This window comes from Labrus bergylta, chromosome 7 (assembly GCF_963930695.1).
Source record: "Labrus bergylta chromosome 7, fLabBer1.1, whole genome shotgun sequence".
In the NCBI taxonomy this organism is placed as follows: Eukaryota; Metazoa; Chordata; class Actinopteri; order Labriformes; family Labridae; genus Labrus; species Labrus bergylta.
In genome coordinates this window covers 32739952-32765249 of record NC_089201.1, presented here as the reverse complement: position 1 = coordinate 32765249, position 25298 = coordinate 32739952, and the positions used below count along the sequence as shown (strand labels likewise).

At 40.9% G+C, this 25298-nt stretch overlaps 2 protein-coding genes and 1 long non-coding RNA gene across 5 annotated transcripts in view; 2 read left to right on the top strand and 1 right to left on the bottom strand.

Moving 5' to 3' along the window:
* The window catches only part of nudt4a (nudix (nucleoside diphosphate linked moiety X)-type motif 4a), a 13930-nt gene extending 9774 nt beyond the window's left edge, over window positions 1-4156 (top strand). Inside the window, exon 5 of the mRNA XM_020657667.3 lies at window positions 1810-4156. Within this exon, the coding sequence (XP_020513323.1) occupies window positions 1810-2033 (224 nt within the window). The 3' untranslated portion in view covers window positions 2034-4156. The remainder of the gene's footprint in view (window positions 1-1809) is intronic.
* On the bottom strand, window positions 3136-6206 carry LOC136179746 (uncharacterized). 2 transcript variants are annotated; one of them, XR_010666719.1, is made up of 2 exons: window positions 5919-6206; window positions 3136-4487 (listed from the first exon to the last, which is right to left on the bottom strand). It is a non-coding gene; the product is annotated as an uncharacterized lncRNA (long non-coding RNA). The 2 variants fall into 2 exon arrangements; XR_010666718.1 differs by having other exon boundaries at window positions 5950-6206.
* Window positions 5424-25298, top strand: part of eea1 (early endosome antigen 1) — a 26576-nt gene continuing 6701 nt past the window's right edge. The window contains exons 1-27 of one of the 2 annotated variants that reach the window (XM_065957409.1): window positions 5424-5566; window positions 9888-9965; window positions 10081-10193; window positions 10276-10330; window positions 10475-10540; window positions 10654-10684; window positions 10782-10886; window positions 11112-11233; window positions 11612-11767; window positions 13371-13385; window positions 13662-13778; window positions 15894-16232; window positions 17820-17969; window positions 18532-18651; window positions 18815-19018; window positions 19116-19316; window positions 20121-20234; window positions 20365-20520; window positions 20606-20745; window positions 20896-21226; window positions 21367-21468; window positions 21552-21750; window positions 22955-23070; window positions 23175-23360; window positions 23447-23578; window positions 23952-24137; window positions 24214-24452. In XM_065957409.1, coding sequence (XP_065813481.1) covers window positions 5543-5566; window positions 9888-9965; window positions 10081-10193; window positions 10276-10330; window positions 10475-10540; window positions 10654-10684; window positions 10782-10886; window positions 11112-11233; window positions 11612-11767; window positions 13371-13385; window positions 13662-13778; window positions 15894-16232; window positions 17820-17969; window positions 18532-18651; window positions 18815-19018; window positions 19116-19316; window positions 20121-20234; window positions 20365-20520; window positions 20606-20745; window positions 20896-21226; window positions 21367-21468; window positions 21552-21750; window positions 22955-23070; window positions 23175-23360; window positions 23447-23578; window positions 23952-24137; window positions 24214-24452 — 3797 coding nt within the window. In that variant the 5' untranslated portion in view covers window positions 5424-5542. The remainder of the gene's footprint in view (window positions 5567-9887; window positions 9966-10080; window positions 10194-10275; window positions 10331-10474; window positions 10541-10653; window positions 10685-10781; window positions 10887-11111; window positions 11234-11611; window positions 11768-13370; window positions 13386-13661; window positions 13779-15893; window positions 16233-17819; window positions 17970-18531; window positions 18652-18814; window positions 19019-19115; window positions 19317-20120; window positions 20235-20364; window positions 20521-20605; window positions 20746-20895; window positions 21227-21366; window positions 21469-21551; window positions 21751-22954; window positions 23071-23174; window positions 23361-23446; window positions 23579-23951; window positions 24138-24213; window positions 24453-25298) is intronic. The other variant, XM_065957410.1, reaches the window with a different exon arrangement.

Below are 25298 nucleotides of genomic sequence, written 5' to 3'. Positions count from 1 at the left end.
CGCCCAATGTACATAGGCTATAGTGCTCCCAGCAGGAGGCCATGTGTAACATCCAGACTATAAAGGGTTAAAGTGGGCTAGCATGCTTTATATCCCGGGTTTATTCTGAGCTAGGCTCTTTAATACCACTTAGGCCAGATTGTAACCCCCACACACACACACACACACACACACACACACACACACACACACACACACACACACACACACACACACACACACACACACACACACACACATCCAGAGACCCCTGTATGAGGGTTCTGTTTTGATTTTAGAGGAATGCACCTACATATTTTTTGTGACTCTTTCAATGCCATAATTAAGAGTTATCAAAATAATAACCCAAACTATTTATGTTACAGCTGAAGTCTGGTGAACATTTAATAACAATACAAAGTAACATAACTGTTATTGAAAGTCTTCAAACAGCGTTCACTTTTGAACCAGTTCTCTTTTCAACGGCAGATTGAATCAAAAAGATTTGAGCTGTCTCGAGCTCAACCGAGGCCTGTGGTGGTGTTTTCATGTTTTCAGGGTGTAAACATGAAGTCTCACACATCCTGTGATTACCTCTGGCCTCGCTGAAATTCCTCTCTCAAACAGCCATCGTCTTCTCACTGGAAGTGAACGAGAGGTGATCGTGGGTCTGCAGTAAAGTATAAATAAGTCCCAGCTGACGGTTTACTGGACGGATTATTTGTGTGGAAGGTTTGGTGACATGAGGGGCTTCTTATACAAAACAGAAGGAGGTCAGGAATGTCATTTTCCACTCGGACTTTGGTGCTGCAGTCCAGGACGTAAGCACAAGACAAACTCTCTACTTTATCAGTGGACCCCCCCCCCCCCCCCCCCAAAAAAAAAAAAACCCACAAATTTTCTATGTGAAGCTAAATAAGTGATGAGTGTGAGTAAGACACAGAGAGACCAAATTTACAGAAGGGCAAACTAAATGAACTCAAAGAACAAAAGGGGTTTCAGAACAGCGCCATGCTGAGGCTTTCTACAAAGGTTCAGGCTATAACATGAAATGAAATCTGAAAAAAAACTACAAGGTGAAGCTGACTAGACTCTTCTCCTCTGTCGCCCCCTGGTGGTGGAATGAACTTCCAAACTCCATGTGATCTGCAGAGTCCCTCTGCACCTTTAAGAAAAAGCTAAAGAGCCAGCTCTTTCATGAATACCTACTAACTTAATGATGATGGTCTCCATATTATTGATGATGATGATGGTAATGACGATGGTTTTTGTTTGATAAGGACGACTTATAAGATGGTTTCTATACTGATTAGAGCTCTCAAGAACTGCCCTCAATATTGTGCTTTGCCTCTGGTCACTTCCTGTCAGCACCTGTGTGTCCAATCAGACTCAAAGCTGATCGTTTGCTCTTACTCACATTGTTCCCTTTTTTCTAGATCCTCGCTTGTGTTGTTCTTACTCTCTGATGTACGGCGCTTTGGAGAAAAGAGTCTGATAAGTGAATTGTAGAATTGTAGAATTGCAAACAGGTCAACTTGAGTTGTATCATTTAGTAAGACTGTTTTCATGTGTTTGTAAAAGGATAACATTTAAACATTTCATATAAATCAGAAACATAGAGCGCTACTTTAGAAGTGAAAGTGCTTTCGAGATAGACATCTTCTGATACTCCAAACAGCAACACTTCATCCACTAATTATTTTAACCTTTTAACAAAGACAAAACTCCCTGAAAACTAAAACAGGTCACCTGCTCACATGATGTTGTTGATTGAAGTCATCGGGCACAGCTCTAACCACTCGCCCTCGTCTTTTGTGAATTGTCTCACAGGTAGGAAGAGGAAGTGGTTCAAAGTGGATGAAGCCATCAGAGTGCTGCAGAGCCACAAGCCTGACCACGCAGAGTACATACGCACACTCATGAACACCTCTAATCCCAACTGCAGTCCTGTGTACAACTCGACCAACGGTAACACCCCGAGCGCCCACGTCTCAGACAACAACACACCTCACTACGTCGTCTGCTCCAGCGGCTCAGATTTAGTCAACAGATAGGAGGACCACGACCGGCAGCGAGCAGTTCCTCTGAGAAGACATGAATACAGACGTTAAGAGACTAACACAGCCTCTTAACATGGACAGTATGGACTTCTATGAAAATGATTTGTTTCCATTTTCAAGTGGGCTTGAAGAGTGCCAAAATGTTTTCTGGGTATATTTAAGATTTTTTTATGTTGTTGTTTTTTTTTTCTTTCTTAACAAACATCACCAGCTAACATCAGAAAGAAGGATTTCTTTGTGCTGCTTATGAAACGTAAAGTTTCCTTTTACTCGAATAACAATGCAACATGTTTTGTGGTATCCTGGATGCCGGCGGCGGCGGCAAGACGTTTTGCTTTTAGAGGAAGTAATTTCCCAACAGTGAGTCAATAATGCCAAACAAGGCCCCGTCGGTGAGTCATTTTGAAAAAGGAGTGCGACATTTTGTGAATTGTTTCAACTCTTTTTGGGAGTAAAACTGATGTCGGCTCCCTGTGTTTGTCTAAAGACAGCTGAGGCCAAAGTCTTCAGATGAAACAATCAATACTAGACCACCTGGAATTCAAGCCTTAAGAGTAAACAGAGTGTGATTGCCAATCACTGATAAAATGTGACATAAGGATTTCTCAAATATCTGCATACCAGCCTCAAACAATGAAATGGAGATTTACATAGTCCTTCCTAATTATTTGTAAATTTGTGTCAGTAGAACAGTAAGATCACAAACCTGGTCAATGTGACAGAGCAATGCAGTATTCAACACCATGAACACACAGGCTGTGTCATATCAAGGACGTGCCATAACTCCTGAAAACACTGACGTATGAAGTGCATTTGAAATATTAAGACCTCTCAGTGTCTGTGAAAACAAAGACCTTTGTTTTAAGTGGAGAGATATGATGTGTTGAAGAGTGTTTCTTTTTAGTGCCTTTTATAAACACAACAGTAGAGTTTTGGTACTTTATAGACACACTGCACCTGATTAGAGGAAATGTGGAAATCTTATCAAAATTCAATGTACAGTATTTATAATGCATCGACTGAATTTAGTTGTCTGGGGGGAGAAATACCCCCTCCCATAATTAGTAAAAGACTAATTCAATCAGGAGAGACTTCATTGAGAATGAACAATTATTTATTCAACAATAAATGTGCAACAATTTAGATTTGAATGTGCCAAGTCTTTGGGGGATTAGACTCCATCATGACGACTTCATGTACTCTGAGGGGTAATGAGGCCGACAGCAGGATAGGAGACCCCCCTATGGAGTCTAGACCCTGGTGGTGATGAAGAGGAATGGAGGCTATGATGATCCTGGATCTGGACTCTGCTGAGCTGGGATGGAGGTGACTGGGGGGGCGGTGGTGGGTTGCAGCGGTTGCCCTGAAATGACAGAATGACTGTGGAAGAGAGAGAGAACTGTTTTAACATTTTGGTTGAGAGAGGTTGTGCCTGAATCTGGTTGGTTAATTTCTTAAAGAATAAACGCCCATTATCAGCTGATCACCAGAGCAGGTAGACGGAGGAAGTAGTTTAGGTTGAAGTGAAAGGATGAATGAATTTGTGAAAGAATTTAACCAGTCTGAACTTAAGCTGAGCTTCATGACAAGAAGTCACGGTCAGTGTGTCTGGAATTTCTTATGAACATCCAAGAAAGGAACAAAATGAAGTGATCAGTTCTGTGTATTGACATGGAAAATATTAACATATAATCTTTTATTTTTTTTAGGCTATTTGTGCATGTGTGATTGGAATATTCTGCTGTTCACCATCATACTGTAAATCAGGGATGGGCAACTTTGGTCACGGCACGGGCCACATTCAATTAATTCTCCCTGCCAAAGGGCCAAATTGTACAATACAAAAACGATCAATTATGAATCAATTATAAAAGAAAATCAATTATGTCTCAGATTTAACTCAACATATGCCAGTGATCAAATACTATTATGGACGTATTTCTGGTTTTCATGATTTCATGGTAGATTTTGTCACATTTTCTTCATGTTTCCAATTCATTGATATGTAAAAATTGACCTGAGGGCCACATTGAGGGTTGATGGGGGCTGCATGTGGTCCCCGGGCCGCCAGTTGCCCACCCCTGCTGTAAATAAAACATCAAAATAAAAAAATAAAAACATTCATGCCCATTTTTTTTTTTTTTTACCACGATAAAAAAAACATTGCAGCAGTAGACTGCCCTACAAAGGAAAAAGGCAGTTACTTCAATTTTTTCAAAAATGAGTTTTTGTCATTTTTGGAACATTACAGATGTGCTTTATTATGTGGACAAATATCTTGAGTCAATTGTGTTGTTTTTTTTGAGAAAATAGTAGGTTGTATTTGCCTTAACTTCCAAAAGCCCTCGAGAAGCCAAGGCAGAGTCCAGTAACTTCACTCATCAGGGTCTTTGTTCTGCAGCGTTCAGGAAAGCTCAACCTGAGTTAAGGTCTTCTGTCTTTGTTTTACTGCGGATCAAAGTGAAGTTACTGTTTTACTGCAGTGGAGTTAAAGTGTTATGCCTTTGTTTTAATATCTGTCATCAAGCACTTCTGACACACACAGCAGCTTGACTAAAGTGCAGCAAAGAAAGAGTGTTGGTTGTGTTATTTTAACAATGGAACCAAGTGAAATACAGCCAAATGGAAGTTAACGCCTTTTGCCTTGGCATGACCCGTTATTATTATACAGGCAATGCAAAGGCAGAGTACATTAACTTCCAAATAAGGGTCAAAGGTCATATTTGAGCTTAAGAGTTTTATGAACATTAATAACCTGATTAAAAAGACAAAGAATTGCCACATTTCCAACATTCTGCCTGCAACTCATTTGGCTGGACAACAAAAAGACTTTAAAGTCATTTTTCTCAGTTCTACACTGAGTTAAGGTCTTTTGCCTTCGTAGGGCAGCAGAGCATGTGAATGATTTTGTTTTGTATAATATTATTATTATTATTATTATAGGATAGGATCATACTTTATTGATCCCCAGAGGGGAAATTCAGGCGTTACAGCAGCACAGACAAGAACGCTCAAAAATACACATTAAACAGAATAGATTAGATAAATAAAAAATAATAAAAAAAATTAAATAAAATAATAATAATAATAAAAAATAAATAAAATAAATAAAAATAAAAATAAAAATAAAAATAAAAATAAAAATAAAAATAAAAATAAAAATAAAAACAGTATTTACAGAGAATGACAAGATAAAGTGATTAAAGTGACTCGGTTTGATAAATAGTAGAAAGTAATGTAAACAGCAGAGAGCAGAGGCAGTGTTGTACCACAGTGATGCAGAGATTATTGTATTGTTATATTGTTATTATTGTATAATATAGTATAATTTCTTCTTAAATTCAAGCCGTGTGTCCTGCTTCAACGTCCCCTGCATGACCCCGCCCATCCGCCGCCGCCGCCTCAGCCTGGTCAGGTGTTCCTCTCAGAGACACAAACTTGGCTTTTACAAACAAACTGATTTGATTTTCTGAGCGGACAAACAAACAGACACACGCCGGGCCATGCTGAGAAGAATACTTCAAATGGTGAGCTTTGTTATCCTGCAGAGTCAGCCCGTGTTTGTCTTTTGTTTTACTTAAATCGTTTTCCTCTGGAGCTACAGGCCTTTTCTCTGTGGAGACGCTCCTTTTAAAACACGGCGTGTCCCGCTTTGAAGGTTCTGTCTGATAGCTAACGGGGTTTCCGTGATTAGAGACTAAACCCCGCCCCCCCGCCTCCACTCTGTTCACATATCAAGCGCCCGCTGTGTGAGGTTGACACAGCTAGCTTCTAAATGCTAAGTTGATTGATGCTAGTGTTGACATGGATGTAGCTACCTAACACAGTGCCTGTCTGTATAATGTAGAGGCAGACTAACTGCTCTGTAAATCTGCACACCTTGCCGGGGTCAGCTGAGTGATGAGCTCACCTGGCTGAACGCGGAACCTCTTGTTTTGACGGGTAGCTAGCTCGGTTGTTGCAGTTTATTCATCGCCCAGTCATCACATGCTAACGATGCTAACGCTGTTAGCCTGTGGGTGACCGTTAGCAGGTGTTAGCTGACTGACCTGTGACGTCATCAACAGTCATGGACTTTAATCTGAGTTAGTGACATCTAGTCGTTTGGATGAATCATGAAAAGCTTGTATAAAGGTAGCAAATTTGGTCAGCCACTAATTAGGACTACATTTCCCAGAGGGCATTTCCGCCCGATGACGTCATCATTGTGTACACTGAAGCCTCGGCCTGTTTAACAGGGAATCTGACCTCGTACTTTGCATTAGGTGGTTTATCAGACTGTTATTTTACTGAACACGTTTAGGAAGCAAAGTGAAATAACATGTTGTGTTAATAAATTAGTGTTGTTAACCAAATGTCACTGCTTTATAATTATCTATTTATTTATCAGTCACTGCACTTTAACCTTAACTGTCTATTTATTTATTTACTCATCCAGTTACTGCACAATAATAACTCTATACACTCTGTCACTGCACTGTAACTTCACTTATTTGCACTATATCTCTATATTTATATTTGTTTAATTAATCAGTCACTGCACTATAATAACTGTATATATTCTTTCAGTCACCACAACTGTCTATTTATTTATTATTATTATTATCATTCATTCACTGAACATCAACTGCTCTGGCCACTTTCTGCATACTTCTCTTTCATATCACCACAAATATATTTTAGTTGTTTTTGTAAACGCTGCGGTTGAAGATTGCTGCTAACAAAGTTTCGTTGTGTCCTTGTATACAATGATAATAACGATTCTATCTATCGATCTGATTTAATGAACATTAATCCTCCACATAATGACGTTTAGGAGCTGCTTAGGTTTGTAATATAAAACAACATAACCAAGACTACGATGAGAAACATGTTTTATTTCTGTATCATTGTGTTTGAGCTGCTCTGTCAAGTTATTGAAAAACACATTGAAGTTCTTGTGTATGCACAGGAACATTTCTTGGATGCAGCGTAGCCACACTTCTTTCTGTCTGCCACTTCTGAAATCATTTTTTTCATGAGAGCAGTTTTTCTTTATATTGTTTTGTAAAAATAAGATTTATAAATAAGAGAAAAAACTGCCTGCTTTGTCAGGTGACAGTCCTGATCTCTTCCCTGTCTGTGTTTAATCTAATAAAGGATATTTACTTATTTTTGTGTTGTTATTAATTTTTGTTTTGGTGTAGTGTTTGTAGTACAGTGTAATATGTGTATTTTGTTGAACTGGGTCAAAGATTGTTCCATGATACTAATGAGTAGTATGCCTTCAAAGCTGTGTATTCACAGCCCTTAAAAAACAGCTATAAGATGAGTCAGTCCAAAGTCCATGTTTGTGCCTCAGGCCAGAGGGCTGAGCTGATTTCAGGTGAACATTTTAGTTCTTGTTGTGAGTATGTATCTTACATCTTCCACCTGCAGTAATCTAAATGACAGGGTGTGTTTGTTTGTATAACCTCTGCCTGTCACCTGACCACATGATATGTTGAAGGGTGTGACTGGTCTCACATGCAGTAAGTGAAATACATGTGGTGTATTAGTGTTAAAAGTCAGCAGAAAACAGAGTTATAACTGGAAGTTCAAATAGCTTACGTTTCACTTTTACTGCACAGACGGTCGAACACTGACTAAGTGGTTAGAAACACTGCACATCAGACATGATGCACCATGGTGACCATAAAGCTCTCCTTATGTCCACGTCCAATCTTACAAACACAACATGTAGTCGTTATTATTGACAATATTTTTATTAAACAGGATGAAGTTAATTTTAAGGAGAAATGTTTTTTTTTTATGTCTGAATATATTTACTACAATTTTAATGATTAAATAAAAATAGTCCTTTACGTGATCACTCTCTTTCATTTCTTTTTTTTTGTGACTTTTTATTGTCATCATGTCTTAACATACAGTACACATATTTTATATTCAACATAAGGATGACAATATTTTACACTTTTATAAGTGGTGTGGTGTCAAAAAGGTCGTGTCCCCCCCAGTGATGTGGAAATACTAAAAAATAACACTTACAATACAGAAACATGTTTTACAGTTTGTTTAAAGTAACTTGGATCTGTGTTACATAAATTCATAAATGTTTCCCTCCATCAAGGTTTTCTTCTCTTTCTCTATGATATTTAACATCTTTAGGAAGGACAAAGAAACAAATTCTCTTCCATTTCTTGATGTTCGATGTCATTAAAGCGTCAAACATTCACTCTAATTCAAAGTCAAGAAAAAACGGATACTGTAATACATGCAGCACATACAAACTCTGCTTTGTGCAGCAGCTGTGGGGAACTGGTGTCACCAGCTACCAGATTATTGTTATTTAATGATACAAATATCTAAAATAAGCAGACGTTCACAGCATACCAAGGTCTTTCTCAAAAGAAGGGTTTTATTAGATGCATCCAGCACCAAAGACATTGTTTAGACGTACGAGCCAGGACTCTGCTGTCTCTCTTGATCCAACATCGATTAAGATGCAAACGATACAATGAAAGGTCTTGTGCATCAGAATCAGAGGTGCAAAACATGGAGCCAACATCTATACAACTGTTACAAAATCTGCTCCCTTCCAGGCCTTAAGCATAAACTTTTTATTATTATTAATATTATAGTTTTTTGATAATTGATTCACTTGTTTCTATTTCTTTTTCTGCTCTTACCTTCTTATTGCTGTTCTCTTTTTATTTTCTTTTATCTCTTTTAGTTTCTTACATCTTTTTAAATCTTTGGTTCCTCTTGGTCTCATCTCGTGTTGTTGGGTTCTTGTGTTGCCAGGGTTCTTATGATGGTTCTTATGATGGTTCTTATGATGGTTCTTATGATGGTTCTTATGATGGTTCTTATGATGGTTCTTGTGATGGTTCTTATGATGGTTCTTGTGATGGTTCTTGTGATGGTTCTTATGATGGTTCTTATGATGGTTCTTGTGATGGTTCTTGTGATGGTTCTTATGATGGTTCTTGTGATGGTTCTTGTGATGGTTCTTGTGATGGTTCTTATGATGGTTCTTATGATGGTTCTTGTGATGGTTCTTATGATGGTTCTTATGATGGTTCTTATGATGGTTCTTGTGATGGTTCTTATGATGGTTCTTATGATGGTTCTTGTGATGGTTCTTATGATGGTTCTTGTGATGGTTCTTGTGATGGTTCTTGTGATGGTTTGATGGTTCTTGTGATGGTTCTTGTGATGGTTCTTGTGATGGTTCTTGTGATGGTTCTTGTGATGGTTTGATGGTTCTTATGATGGTTCTTATGATGGTTCTTGTGATGGTTCTTGTGATGGTTCTTGTGATGGTTCTTGTGATGGTTCTTGTGATGGTTTGATGGTTCTTATGATGGTTCTTATGATGGTTCTTGTGATGGTTCTTGTGATGGTTCTTATGATGGTTCTTATGATGGTTCTTGTGATGGTTCTTGTGATGGTTCTTGTGATGGTTCTTGTGATGGTTCTTATGATGGTTCTTGTGATGGTTCTTGTGATGGTTCTTATGATGGTTCTTATGATGGTTCTTGTGATGGTTCTTGTGATGGTTCTTATGATGGTTCTTGTGATGGTTGGGTTATATATGTCTGTTGGGTATCGTGCACTTTGGGTTCTTTTCTGTTGAATTGTATTTAATTATTTTTAGTATTTTGCATTTGTTATGTTCTTGTTGTTGTTTATGTTCTTCTGTGTTTGGTTTAGTCTGTTCTTGTTTTTGCTGTTTGTCAAAGCACTTTGTAAACCTGTGTTTTATAAATAAAGTTATTATTATTATTAAGCACTTCTTATCAGATAATGAGGTAAACACACTTTTTGTAATATTCAACCTAATCCAGTGTTTGTCCTTCTCTCCAGACTCCTGGGAAGGGAGGCTCCCAGAACGCCGAGTCAGAGCAGCCGAGCACAGACCTGAACCATGACCAGACATCGGAGGTAATGTGTTGCCTTCTTCATTCTTAAAATCTTTCTTTTCTTTCCACTCTGCAAGCGGAGCCGCAGAGAAGTTATTTTCAAAGGATTGATTCTGATGGTGTGTTTCTGCGTCCAGGGCTTCATCTGCCCTCAGTGTATGAAGTCTCACAACTCTGCAGAGGAGCTCTTCAAGCACTATGAGCTGTTCCATGACACCGGAGACCTGCCCGCTCATGTGGCCCCAACTCGGTGAGACATTAAAGCGCTGCTGTCAGACGAGTCGTGATGAAGAGGTTCACTTTACAGAACTTGTGTTTTTATACTCTTTTAGGGAAGACCTTACAATGCTGCGGCAAGAGGTTCAGGACCTGCACGCTTCTCTCAAGGTATAGCTGTTTCACAAACCATCAGAGCGGTGTGGACTCCATGCTGACACTTACCTGACCTGTGTGTGTGTGTGTGTGTGTGGTGTGTGTGGTGTGTGTGTGTGTGTGTGTGTGTGTGTGTGTGTGTGTGTGTGTGTGTTCTAGGAAGAAAGATGGTTTTCTGGAGAGCTGAAGAAGGAGCTAGACAAAGTTCAGGGACACCTGAAGCAAGTAATTCTTTCAAGATATCTAACATGTTTGAGTCCATAGTTTGCTCTTCCTGCTTCTTAAGACATTGCTTACTGTTACTGTACATGTTTCTCTCTTTTCCTCGATTTCCACAGAATGACGGGCAGACGGTCTCAGACGATTCAGGTGTGGGTCTTTATATTTTAATATGCCTCCGCAAAAAGACACCACCGACTCCATCGATGACTTCTGATGTGTGGTGCTTCTTTTTTTTTTTTCACAGTCCTTGAAAGGAAGTTAAATGAAGCGGAGACAGAAAAGTTCAACATCAAGCAGATGAAAGATCTGTATGAACAGAAGGCTGCCCAGCTGGCCACAGAGATAGTAGGTGAGTGTGGTGGGAGTGGACTGAGGACTTTGATTTTGAAGCTTCATTTTATAATCTTAAACTTTTTTTCGTTGCTGAAATTTGGCCTGGTGGTTAATAACACATTCTTCTTTTGTATAAAAAACTAAAAAACATATTTTCAATCAGTTAAACTGTATTGTATGATGTGATAAAGTGGTTGTTGTCGGTGTTTTTAAATGGACTCTTCTTCCATGTCTGAATCAGATTTAAAGTCCCGCTACGATGAGGAGAAAAGTCTGAGGGAGGCCGCTGACCAGAGGCTGGCCAAACTGACCGAGCAGCTCCAGAAAGAGAAGCAGGAGAACGAGAGACTCCAAACAGAACTGGTACAACACACACATACTTTCTCCTCTCACTCATCCTTTCACTTCTTTGTTCTTTTTTATTGACCCCTTCTTTTATGAAACATTATGGTTTAAAGTCTGAAAGGAAAACTGTTGAATCGTCACCATGAAATCTGTTTGGCTCTGAGCTTTTTTGGGGGAAAGGATCAAAGCAGATCTCAATAAGATAATACCCTCACTGTTGTCATAGAAACGTGAAACAGAACATCATCCAAATGCTAAAGTAAATGAAAAAGAGCCTGTTGAACAGTCTCACATCATGACAGATCCAACACAGCATCACAACAGCGTTCTCTTTTTTTGAGTCATCGTTTTATAACTCATGACTTTAACACTCGTCCCGCCCGCTCTGCCCCCTAGCTGCAGCGGCCGGGAGTGGAGGACGTGGAGGTGCTGCAGAAGGAGCTGGTGCAGGTCCAGACCCTGATGGACAGTATGACCCGTGAACGGGAGGACGAGTCGGAAAACCTCAAGAGACACTACGAGCAGCTGCAGGCTAATTACACTACCTCAGAGGTGAGCAGGAGAAACCCACAATGCTTCAGTACAGGTCTGCTGGTTCTCTGTACTCTTTTCCTGACAGGTACTCCACTCGGCTGCTACTCTTCCACCCTGAAATGTTCTCGTCACAAACACATGAACACACTCACTTGATCAGTTTACATGATGTTCTACAAGTTTGTCCTGTTGATGTGGAAATGTTGTCGAGGAGTTCTTTTTGTGTTGGCTCTCTTCCTGCTAACCACTACATGTTTTTGGCAAACGGTAAAATATCTACGCAACCAGTTTTGATGTGCTAGAGTTATGTACAGCTAGCTTTGTGCCTTATTAATGCCTGGTGAATAATTCAGCCCTTTTCCCTGCTTTTTTTAATCCCTTAAAAGAGGAGTGTTTATAGAACTCTGTCAGGCAGAATAATCCCTTGATGCAAATCTTACTTACTTGCACCATATTGTGCTTCCTGCAGCCACAGCAAGATGCTGATACATTTAAAGGTAGAGTCAGTAGCAATGTTCTTTGCAGCTTGTAAAAACATCATTCAGATCTGGGCTTCTCCTACTTGACTATTCGCCTCCAGAACATGCCGACTGCAGGACTAAGCGTGTACGTTTACTGCCTGTAGCTACACTGCAAGCTACCTGAGAATATTACATTTGTTGTAATGGATAATTTAGCAAGCTAGCACAAGTTAACCGCCAGTGTTTAGCGCCTGCCTGTCCAACAGGAAGCAGACCAACTCCACATCCACAGGTGAAAGACAAAACAAGGTTCACCCTCGTTTTGGAACAAGCTTTATCCACTTGACAGTTTGCCTCACTTTGATTATATTTTCTCTTCTTTGCTGCTAGAATCAGAATCAGATTTATTGTCCAGGTATGTTTACACACACAAGGAATTTAACTTTGGTGAACTGTGCTCTCTTATGTACAGGTACAACATTAAATATCAACAATAAACATAATAAGAAAAGACTAATATTTACATGACTAAATATGAAACAGTGCAGTGGTGAATAGTGCAAAAGATGCTGAAGTAACATGAGAAGTAAAATGCAGTTATGTGACAGATGGGTCAATTAAGATATCAATTACAGTATTTACATCAATAAGTGTGCGTGTATTGATCATTTAAATTAAAGAATATACATATATGTATATATATATATATATGTGTGAGATGTTTAGCGTTCATCAGAGAGACAGCCTGGGGGAGGAAACTGTTCTTCTTCTGTTCTACTACTTCCTTGTCTGTATTCACTCCCAAACTCATCTGTGCTCTGTCATTGGCTGGAGGAAATACACCGCCCTGAGTCAACCAGAACAAAACCACACCAAACATTAAATACAGAAAGAGGACTTAGCCACCACCACACTCCATGTACGGAGGCCCAGAAGTGATGACTGAGCAGCCTTACTTATGGATAGGTCTATATTTTATATTTCAGGAAAAGCTGCTGACTCTTATCTGTGATAAACAGATTGTTATTCTCTCCTCCCAGCAGAAGCTGCTTTGTGTTGTACATGAGTGTGATGCTGTAGTATTGTGACTTACCTCTGTCTGTGTCTCTTTCTCCCCCATCTTCTTCACACACTGTATCCCTCTCCACTCTTTCTTCAAGATACGTAAACTGGAGGTAACAATGCTGTTTATTATAACCGGCCCCACATTTTTATTTTTCCTTTTCACATTTTGAGTTCCTCCAGGTTTCAAACCTTTCTTTTTTTTCCCACATGGCGTTCACTCTTAATTTTTTGTTGTGAGACAGAAATCTTTCTGTTACTTATTTATGTTGGGTATGTTTGACTTTTTTTCATTTCAGTCCTTCATAGTGATGCTTCAGGTCTTTGAATGTGTTCGCTTAACGGCTTACAAAATAGATATGAATGATTCTTTTTTCTATCTGTTGCAGATGACCATATCCCAACTAAAAGCCGAGCTGGAGAAGGGTCCGCAGGAAGCAGCCGTCTACACTCAACAGATCCACCAGCTGCAGAGCAATCTGAACAATCTGCAGCAGCAAAGCCAGGTGACACACACGACATCAGAAACAAACAAACCAAAAGTTATTAATAAAACTCTGAGGGTGTTGTGATAGTTTTGTAATTAAGTGCAGATTACTGAACACAAACATCTCTATTACACCATCTGCTGCATAGTATACAGCATTAAAAATCAACTTTCTGGGGCGCTTTCCATCTCTATCCACTGTCCTATCTCTCCATTAAAGGCCCAAAAAGCCCCAAATTGTTTTTAAAAAAATAAATAAAATCACGTTTCTATTACTTCCCTGATGTTAGCGATCCCTGCTAGCTACTTGTCTAATACAGAGTAAGCTATCTCCGTCTCTGTCCCCCTCTCTCTGTTGATTTTCAACGTATTGCTCTGCCCTCATCGTCTGTCTTTGGTAACTTAGACACCTGGGGTGCGTTCGAATTGTCATTTTTTTTCTGAGGAAGGTTCCTAACAGAGTGAAATGTGACACAGATCATGTAAGAGATAAAAGATAAGAGACGTTTTTATCAGAGGATGTTTGATTCAACATATTTCATTCTCTTGTTTTGTGCTGCTGTACATTTGTATGTTTAAAACATTATGTGTAGGTTATATCTTACATTAATGTAATAATTCATTTCATCCAATCATATTGATGTTGATGTTGATTTCTGATTGGACAGGAAGCTGATGGTTTCACTTTTCTTACTTGTAGCCTGGTAGTCTATATTTCTTTAATTTCACTTCCTCGTGGTGATCAGGATTATTTCACCGGTAAGAAGCACAGGGGAAAGTTTTTTAGATGATCTTTTTGTAGTCCATTTTCTGAACATTGTAGTTTCAACACGGCAGACCCACGTCATTAACCTCCGCCGGCCCGTCACATTTAATGACGTGGCCTAGTGGAAATGTGGTCGGATTGTCAGAGCAACGAGATCGCCTTTCCCTCAGTCCTTTATGACTTCTCCTAACATCTTTCCTTAACCTCATGACGTTTTCCCCGGGGTTAAGGTGAAGTGGATAGTGAAGGAGATAGGAGGGACAATTCGAACGCACCCCTGGTTAAGAAAAAAAATGCAGCCCTATAATTACACCAGCAGGGGGCGAGTCAGTGCCAGCTCTGTCAGGTAGGCTGAAATACAATCACACTCCTTGGCAGCACAGGGATCCTTCCAGAGATTAAATCAATCCTACTCCCAAAAGGATACCCTGATGCTCATCTCATGAGTGAAGTAGACAAGATAAGATAAGATAATCCTTTATTTATCCCACAACGGGGGAAATTTACAGTGTTACAGCAGCCAAGAGCAAAGACTGCGAACAAAAAGTGAACACAGTTCACACACAATAAAAAAGAAAAATTAAGAATGTACTAAAAAATAGATAGATACCACAATATAGATTTAAAAAAGATAGATAAAAAATGTAGTCAACACAGTGGATGAGGAAAATGGACAGACAGGTGAACAGGAACAGGGCTTTTATAGGTCTGTACCTCCAGGATTAGAGAGGAGAGATCTACATGGCACAAGAGAAGGACAGCAACAAGGTCACGAGGAGGCGAGGGGTGAACAAACGAGGAGGTGAAATCACTGAAAACGTCCACAGAGGGTTGTTAACATCGTCCAGCTGCTGTGGAGGTGCCCTGTCACACTCTCTAGTTAGCAGCTCACTCCTCCATTAACAACATTTTCTTCTTTATCACCTTGTTGCCAAGTGTACTGTCAGCTACAGGGCAAGTGCTGTGTGCACACACACACACACACACACACACACACCGGTATTTGAAGTCAGGAGTTGTTAACCTCTCCTCTAGAAATGCCATACCTCGCTATACTCTTGACTCTGCACCGCCGACTGTTCTTTTCCATAACTCATGTCACATGAGGAGTGGGTGTTTGTGCCTTGTAACAGCTCCTGTCACGCTAACTGTCTTGATTTAGAAGAGACAAGTAGCTTATTAAAGAGAGCACCTTGAATATTTAAACAATCCCTGATAAAACAAACACACTCCATCCAAACGCTGTCCATCTTTATCCTTTTCATGAGACCCGATTTTCTCCAGATGTTTTCAAAAATACCTCTTTTCACTGACAATTTTCCACCCCATCATATCTGCCTCATCTTAACCTCTTGTCCTCTCTCACAGAGTCTTTCTGAGAAGCTCGCACGTAAGGAGAAAGAGCATCAGGAACTAGGGGAGCGTCTGGGAGCCGAGAAAGCCGCTAAGAAGGGAGCTCAGGGCAGCCTGAGGGAGAGGGAGCTGGAGGTTCAAGAGCTCCAGGCTCGAGCCTCAGGGGCCGAGGCGTCCCTGCAGAAGGCCCAGGCGGAGCTGAGGGAGAGGGCCGAGGAGGCGGCCAAGTTGAAGAGTGAGATCACGGAGCTGGAGGTGAAGCACGCAGAGCTGAAGGTGGAGAGAAAACAGTTGGAACAGCAGAGAGAAGAGAAGGAGAGCCAAGGTGCTCAGCAGCAGACTGAGATTGGACAGGTGAGCTGGGCGATCAAAGATACACACACACACACACACACACACACACACACACACACACACACACACACACACACACACACACACACACACACACACACACACACACACACACACACAGATAAACTGCAATCAGGACGACTTCAGAAATCACCTTCTTTTCTAGTTACACAAAAAACAACATGAAATGTTTTTAGATATTTAATGTGTCATCACATCGTTAACATGTCACCGATATCTGCTCTATTTCTCCATTTGGGCTTAGATGTTGATGACTTTTCATTTCATATTTGATTTATTTGCTCATTTCAGTGTCTGGTTTCAACACAATAAAACACAACAAAAAATATTTTCTCATAATCCTGAAACACTGTTCATGAGCAAACAGGAGCAGGAAGAAGAAATAATACCTGCCCCCCCTTTTCCTAATAACACAAGATACTGTTTAACAGAATAAGATGGCTGACCTGTTGTTTTCTCTTTCTTTCACAAAACAAAAAATAGATCAACAATATAGAAACAATCAGTTAGATTAACTCAATATATTCATAATTTCCCAGAACTTTTTCTTTATACATTCTTTTAAATTGAGTGATAGTAACTTGAGCAGCATTATCGAGAGAATTCCATAATTTAACTCTCATTTGCTGAGATACACATTTGTTTTAATGTAGTGCATGCAAATGGACTTTTAAAATGAAATCTCCGTCTATGATCCTCCTCATTAGATGTAAACACAAACAACTTCTGTACATTTTCGGGTAATCTATTTCTAGCTTTAAACATGACTAAGAAGTGAACTAGATCCTGAAATTTCAACACGTGAGCTTATAAACAGTCTGTTCTCTAACGTTCACTTTCTTTATAAGTCTGATCGCTGTTTTCTGTAACACAAACAAACTTTAAAGTCATAGCATACTCATAATGTTTACATTCTCATCAGACTAGTTGATGGTTACTAAAACCTCACTGATGGCGACATAGATATAACCCTAACTGCAAAAATCAAGCAGTTGATGCTGTTTCTATCAAGACTAAAAGTGCATTATTTTATCTTACTCAGCACATCCTAACTCCAGGAAAGATGTTGTCTTTATCTGCAATTTTCAACTCTCTTTCCTGTACACGTCTTGTAGTGCATGTATCATGGACTGACATGAGTCATGGACTGTTCTAATGCTATTACATATTTATTACATCAAACTGGATGAATTCTCAAATTCTTAAGTGTTAAGTCATGATTTTTTACTATTTGTTGTTTACTAATAAAAGGTGCTCTTATTTATTGATTGTGAAATCAGGGACTTGATTGGTTCAAAGATTATTTTAGCATTCTGACACAAAGTAATCTGCACTGACCACCTCTGATGAATAAACTACAACACAGTGACATAGACAGAAATCCCCACTTATTGATGCTCACACAGGTCATTAAGTAATCTGTGTACATAACTTAGTCATAGAGAATTCAATGAATCCCCTTTCCTCATTCTGCTGCATGTCTTTCTGTTAGCTTTGTGCTCTGCCTCTTAATCATCATGCCCTCTCTCTCTCGTTCCCTCTCTCTCGCTCTCTCTCTCTTCTTAGCTGCACGCTAAGCTGCTGGAGGCTGAGAGGCAGCTGGGTGAGGTGCAGGGTCGACTTAAAGAACAGAGGCAGCTGTCCGGGGAGAAATTAAAGGATCGGGAGCAGCAAGCAGCTGACCTGCAGCTCAAACTGTCCCGAGCAGAGGAACAGGTAGGCATCGGATGTTTGATGTCAAACAGGGAAGCTATGGAGCAGATAGAATGTGTCAACAAATAAATAACTCAAATAATAAAGTTCATGTTCAAAAGAGATAAGTCACTGCTCCAGCTCATATCTATTCAATATTTGATTCCTGAAGTTTTAGTTTAAATATAGTGTTGCATTTGTTCAGCTCGTCATCACAGTTGTTCCACAGACTAACATCTTTAGTTGTTACACAGTGAAGCTTTGCATTCGTTCTGATTGGTGGTGACATGTTGCTATACGTTCTAAGTGTTGTTTTGGTTAAGTTCAGTCAGCAGGTTAAAGGATCAACAGATCAATTCAAAAGACGAGGAAAAATAACCAAGAGTTGATATAAAGATCAAAGATCACCCAAAGTCAAATCAAAACCAAAATGAGATGAAGAAGAAGACTGTGGTTTAAGGGTGATTAACATTACAATGGACACTCTTACAAGGGAATAATAATGCATTAAGGTTTAATAATAATAAAGTGATCAGAAAAGAGATGAAAACAGTTCAAAAATGTTTTCTGTGTTTGTCTTCTTTAGATGAAGGAGGGCGTCAGTAAAAACACAGACCTGCAGCACCAGCTAGAGAAATCCAAGCAGCAGCACCAGGAGCTGCAGGCGCTGCAGCAAAACACCAACGGCAAACTCAGAGAGGCACAGGTACCAAAAAAACATTTCATTAAACAATATTATTTCAAAAACATGAAGACTTGAGTTTGACACTTATAGTTATAGATATAAAGCCTCTGCATGTGTTACAGCGGTGTGGCCAAACCTTACCCTTTGTAACCTTTGTACTTCCTCGCTTGCTTTCATGCGACAGAACGACCTGGAGCAGGTGCTGCGTCAGATCGGAGACAAGGACCAGAAGATTCAGAATCTGGAGGCTCTGCTACAAAAGAGTAAGGACATCGTGAGCCAGCTGGAAACGGAGAGAGACGACCTGTGTGCCAAGATCCAGGCCGGGGAGGGAGAGACGGCCGTGCTCAACCAGCTGAAAGAGAAGAACCATGCACTGCAAGAACAGGTCAGTGCACTCCATTTTCATTACAACCACAGCTGAGTAGAGAGGGATTTAGACTTCTCTTATTTATTCCATTCTCTAAATGTGTTGCTTTTTAAAGGTGACACATTTGACGGACAAGCTGAAGAACCAGTCGGAGAGCAACAAGCAGGCCCAGGATAACCTCCACGAGCAGGTCCAGGAACAGAAGACCCTGGTGCGTTCCGCTCAGGACCGAGCTACAACCCTGGAGACGTCGGTCACCGAGCTCACCACCCAGCTGGCCGACAGCAAGGAGAAAGTAGCCCAGCTGGATGCTCAGGTAAAGTCCCTTCACAAGCACATCACTGTGGATTATATTATATTATTTTGTTTCCTTTTATTTTCATAGACCTGGCTTATCAAAAACTTTACGTTGCCCTTAATCTATATTAAAAAGGAAATAATCTTTAGAAAAGGTAAAAGGGTAATGATGGATTTGAAGTGTCTAAAAATGTAAATTCTGTTTTTTTTGTTTTAGATTTTGAAAATGTCCAAAAAATCAGAGAATCGAAAAATACCAAGTGCTTTGAGTTTTCTGTTGTATCTTTCATCACAAGAAGAAGTACACTGATTTAATGAAAATGTATTGTATTAGGATAAGCCCCTTGAGGTGTATCACCTCGTTTTCAAGGGGGTCCCAAACATATATTTACAAAGACACAGGTACAACACAGCAATACAAAACCAAAGCATAACACAATACAGACGAAACAAACAAAGTCATACATACAGCAGAAAACAACAACAACAACAACAAAACACACAAAAAACAAAACAAAACAAGGAACAACACAGAGAACAGATGCTACAACCATTACAACAACAATTACAACTCTAGACTAGACGCCTTAGAGGAGAGAGATAAACAAACAGTGTTGACGCTACTGAAAACAAACACAATCAGGTTGAAGATGAGAAAACAAAACATGTTTAAATAAGTGGAACAGAGATTTAAAGGTAACTTATTCCAATCAGATTTACACAAGTCTTTATCCCTTTAAAAGAGGCTCAAGGAAAAAAGGGTCACGCAAAAAATATGAATGTAATATCATTTTTGTTTTGTGGTTTCTGTTTCCCCAACCAGCTGAAGGCAAAGACAGAGATGCTGCTGTCTGCAGAGGCAGCCAAAGCTGCACAGAAGGCTAACCTGGAGAACAACCTGGAGACAGCTCAGCATGCCTTACAGGACAAGCAGCAGGTCAGTCTTTGTGACACTGATGGTATCATTTTGGCTCTAAAGCAGATCGTAACATAACACCTTCCTAACTTACATGTGTCCTTATCCTGCTCCCTCGCTCCCTCCCTCCCTCCCTCATTGTCTTGCACAGGAGCTGAATAAAGCACAGAAAAAGGTGGAGGAGCACGTCCAGAGGCTCAAGGAGAGACAGGAGCAGTGCACACAGCTGGAGACGAGTGTGAAGGAGTGCAAAGACAAACTGATGGCTTCAGAGCAGAGAATAGAGCAGCTGGAGGGGCTCAATAAGGTTTGTGATGAGTCTATAAGTAGACCTAGAAATCCTGTTTCAGCACACCAACTTAATAATGGATCCTGTGCATCTAATCTGATAGAAACTGGAGTCACAGGTTGGGGAGCTGCAGGCCACAAGGGATCAGGTGCAGAAGGAAATGCAGAAGCTCCAGAAAGAGGGGTCGGAGGTCAAACGGAAAGCCAAGGAGCTGCAGCGCTCTCTGGAAACGGAGAAAGCAGGGTGAGATGCATTACTTTAATAAAATACAGACAACATTACAAACAGTAGGATGTACATGCATTTTGTTTTTTTGTTACATCTGTGTGATGTCAGTAGTTTCATTACTCCTTTCCGCTCATTTCAACACAATATGAATTTACTCTGTCAAAGGGCTGCAACAATACAAGAGGAGCTAAAGGCAAAAGCAGCAGCTCTGGGTGACATTCAGCAGCAGCTGGAGCACGGTGAGCAAGAAAAAGCTGCTCTGAAGGTGAATCTCGACAAGGTGACCGAGGAGGGGAAGACGAAGCATGCAGAGCTGGAGAGAAGAGCTCAGAGTCTGAAGGCGGACCTAGAGAAAGCACAGCAGGAGAAAGAGGCTCAGAGGAAGGAGCTCGCCTCGACGCAGGAGAGTCTAGCAAAGGCTAACAAGGCACTGAAAGAGAGTCAGAGTCAAGTGGACGCAGAGAGGAAGAAGCATAAGTCAGCCATGGGAGAAAAGGTAGGTTTTGTAAGCTACAGTCAAAGAAAGAGTTGAAAAAATTCAGCTTGTTTTCTTTTTATTTCTTTTTATTTGAAACAAAGAGGAATCAATGAAGTCTAGCCTACAACACCATGCACATTGATGTTTCTAATCTTCAGGAAAAGTCCAACGAAAAGGCCCTGCAGGAGCTTCTGAAGAGCCGTGAGACCATCACCAAGGCCATGACAGAATCCAAAGAGCAGTTGGAGCAGATGAAAGAGGTAAAATCAAAAAATGAAGAGTCACTACGTTGTTCAGGTTGCAACACCTTTCAAATCCTGTTTTTGTGTTTTATACATATCAGGCAGAGAAACAGTTGAAAGTGCATCTGACCACAGTGGAGCAGCGGCACTCAAAGACTCAGGAGGCGCTGAAGGAGAAAGAGAACGAGACGGAGAAGCTGCGGGCACAACTGAAGACGACCCAGGGGTCCTTTGAGGAGGAGGTGAAGAAACTGAAGAGCAAAGTGGCAGAGTTAAAGGACGTTAATGTCAAGAAGGCAAGTGGAAAAAAAAAACAAAAAAACACTACACTTAATCCTTATTCCACCTGCACAAAACTCCTTTTTCTGAAGATTTTGGGGGGGAGCTTCATGTGTGGACACAAGCAGACACATCTTTACAAACTGACTTCATCCAGAAGTGTTTATTGTGTAGTTAATGTGTTTTTATTGGTGAAATAACACAACAGACTTGTGACATTCAAAACAAACAAGAATAACTGTGATCAAAAACACAAAGAAAAAAGGCTTTACTGTGACAAAGATAACGGAATACAAATATAAATACATATTTAAATCCTGCGACAGGACCCCAACGGTGAAATATTTGAATAAGCAACTCAGGGGAAGGCTGTCTGAAACTTTCAGGATATTTGAGCGCATTTCAGACTCAGAATCAGAATGGGTTTTTTATTGCCAAGTACATTTACACATACAAAGAATTTGTCTTGGTGTATATTATGTGAAAATGGCTTTAGACAGTTGATTTTAACTCTTATCTACCGCAGAGTTGTTGTGAAAGAATTTGTGTAATGGGAACCTTAAAGGGATACTTCACCCATCTGCATTAATCTTTGTATCATTAGAAACCTGGTAGTGTTTTTGAATGGTCGTGCATCCCGCCCTCATTTTCCCCTGAGATGGGAAATGTTAAGGGGCCTCTGCTGCCAAGACACAAGACCGGCCTGTCGGCAGCAACCGTCTCGGGGCTATATTGCCGCCGCCGGCCGCAGCCAGCTCAGCAGCCGAGACAGAAGGCCTGCCTGTCTGCGGCGGTGAGGACGAGGAGGCGGGGCCGGGTCGAGCTGGGACGGACTGGTAGTGTTGGTGCTCTCACTGTTTGTCTATGGACTCAGACATAGAGTCTGTTTTCTGACAGGAATTTACAAGATCAATTCTGGAAGAAATCTCTGAATCAGTTGAGGAAACGGTCTCATGTGTTAAAGTAAATATGTCTGTAAATAGAGGAACTTAGTGGGAGTGGCCTGCGGTGCTGTGCATTCTGGGATTTGGTGTCTTTCATCCACACGAGCCAAAAAGACACTTTCTGCCTTTTCTCGGCCAAGAAGGCTCCAACTTCAAAATGTATTTCACATTTCTACATATATGACCCAAAGTCAACACAGATTCATGTTTGAACAGGTGAAGGATCCCTTTAAGATTTAAAGTTTGAGTGTGTTCACTGATGTGTTTGAATCTCCAGGCAGAAGAGGAGGGTAAGCTGAAGGAGCAGGTGTCACAAAGCCAGGAAAGCCTCGCTAAGCTTCAGTCCGACTTCTACGGCAAGGAGTCTGAAGTGTCCGCTCTGCGTCAAGACCTGAAGGTAGATTCATGCTGCATTATAAAAAGCTTCATTCAGGAAGAAGATATTAAAACTTGTCTCTTTACCCTCCTTACTGACTGACCTGAACCGTTTTCTGGCTGCAGGCTTCAGTGGAGAAGCTGAAGGTGGCTCAGGAGGAGCTGGCCGCTAACCGGACTCATCAGACCGGTTTGGAGGCTCAGATCCAGGAGCTTCAGACCGGCCGGGGATCGTTGGAGCAGGAGCTGGCTAAACGGGAGCAGAAGCTTCAGCAGCAGGAACAAACGCTAGAGGAACTACAGAAGCAACAGGTGAGAGAAACAGAGTGACACAGACACATCACCCTAAATGACTTGATGTGATTAAGCTAATTGAATCTATCTTGTGCTACCTTCAGGGTCAAGTTAAGGAGGCACTGGAGAAGGAGAAGAGTCAAGTGGAGGAGATGAACAAAGCCAAGAGTGCCCTGGAAAAGAATAACAGCAGGCTGATGTCTGAACTAAAAGCACTGACGGAGAAGAGCGAGAAGGTCAGTCACTTTAAAAGAAGCTAAAGCTAAAGCTAACATTTTATTTGTTTCAAAGGGGATCAACTGGCCGGACTCGGCTTCAGAGGTGTGACAGCTCAAGCTAGTGGCCGTTTTTGTCGACTACTGGCTTCAATGACCTGCTTCCCATGCTTGTGTCTTTATGTAAACAGCTTTAGAGAAACTTCAGGTCATCAGGCCACATTCTTCAGTTTGGCTGAGAATTTACATGAGCCTGGATTTTTTTTTTTCCAGACCTTTAAAGCACCTTAGAATTAGGTTGTCAAAGTTAAACCCTGCCTAACTTCTTAGCTTTACCAATTGATTGATCCTTTTAAAAAGAATTGAGCCACTTCTCTGTTGTTTTTGTTTTCAGGAGCTGGGCGAGCTGCAGGAAGCCAAACAGCTGCTGATCCAGCAGAAGCTGGAGCTGCAGAGTCAGGTGGAGGCAGCACAGAAGAGCGCGGAGCAGGAGAAGAAAGAGCACCAGGCCACCAGGGACAGCAGGAGCCAGAGAGAGGAGCAGCTCAGTGCCAAAACAAAGCAGTTGGAGGATCAGCTGGTAGGCCAAAATCCACCAAATAATTCCTAACTAGTGGATTAAACATCGTCCCCTTTGTGACGTGATGCTGTCACAGTTTGCAGAGAAGCGGGTCAGAGAGGAGCAGGTGAAGCGCGGGGAGGAGGCCGAGGCTAAGATGGGTGTGCAGGTGACGGCTCTGAACGAAAACGTGGCCACGCTGAAGAGGGAGTGGCAGGGCAGCCAGCGGAGATTGGGCGAGCTGGAGAAGCAGACGGACGAGCTCAGGGGAGAGATCGCCGTGCTGGAGGCCACCGTGCAGAACAACCAGGACGAGAGGCGGGCCCTGCTGGAAAGGTGACAGGATCAGTCTTTTGTGTGTGTTTTGCTATTTTTGACAACGTGTCACCATGCATGTGATGTGTTTCTGTTTTAGGAAGCATTAATTACACAGCACAAGATTTACTTTTTAATCCTAATCATTAAGAGGTTCATACATAGATATTTCCTCTGCTGCTGCTTCATTCCTGTTCTTAATTTATAAAGACCTGCATTTCCTGCAGGCACAATCATTTCAAATGAATTTACCATGCAACTTCATTAAAAGATGATGAGCCATCACGACACCCACAAAGAGAAATGAGGCAGTTTTAAAGTCACAGAGCAAGAAACAAATCCATCAGGACAAAAAGCAGCTGAACATGGAGATCTCCAGGAATGTGACTCAGCAGGTTCAATTCATCTCTAAAGTTATCTTACTACACTTAACATACAGAGCATACTCATTACCCAACATGACTCCACCACGAGCAGGAAGCTGACACACTTACTAACAGTCAGAAACCTTTGTGGACGTCAGTATTAGGGGAGCAGAAATGCAAAATGTTCTCTAATCGATGACTCTTCCCTTTGTTAAAGCGAGTACTCGAGTAATCGTTTTGTAGTTCTTCTTTTTCTGTGATTCTTTTCCTGCACGGGAGGCCCCGCCCCCAACTATGACACGATGCTGACTGTATCTATTGATTAATTTGAATCTTCAGGATTTTAATAATTGTTAGTTATAGGTCTTTGTATTAACATTCAAATATAACATTTCTTACTTCAACAGACAACAAACCTCAAATAAACCTTCACACAGACGTGTTCTGAGCGTTTTAACACTTGATTATAATCAGAGCAGTGAGTGTGGCGAGCGGACGTGCA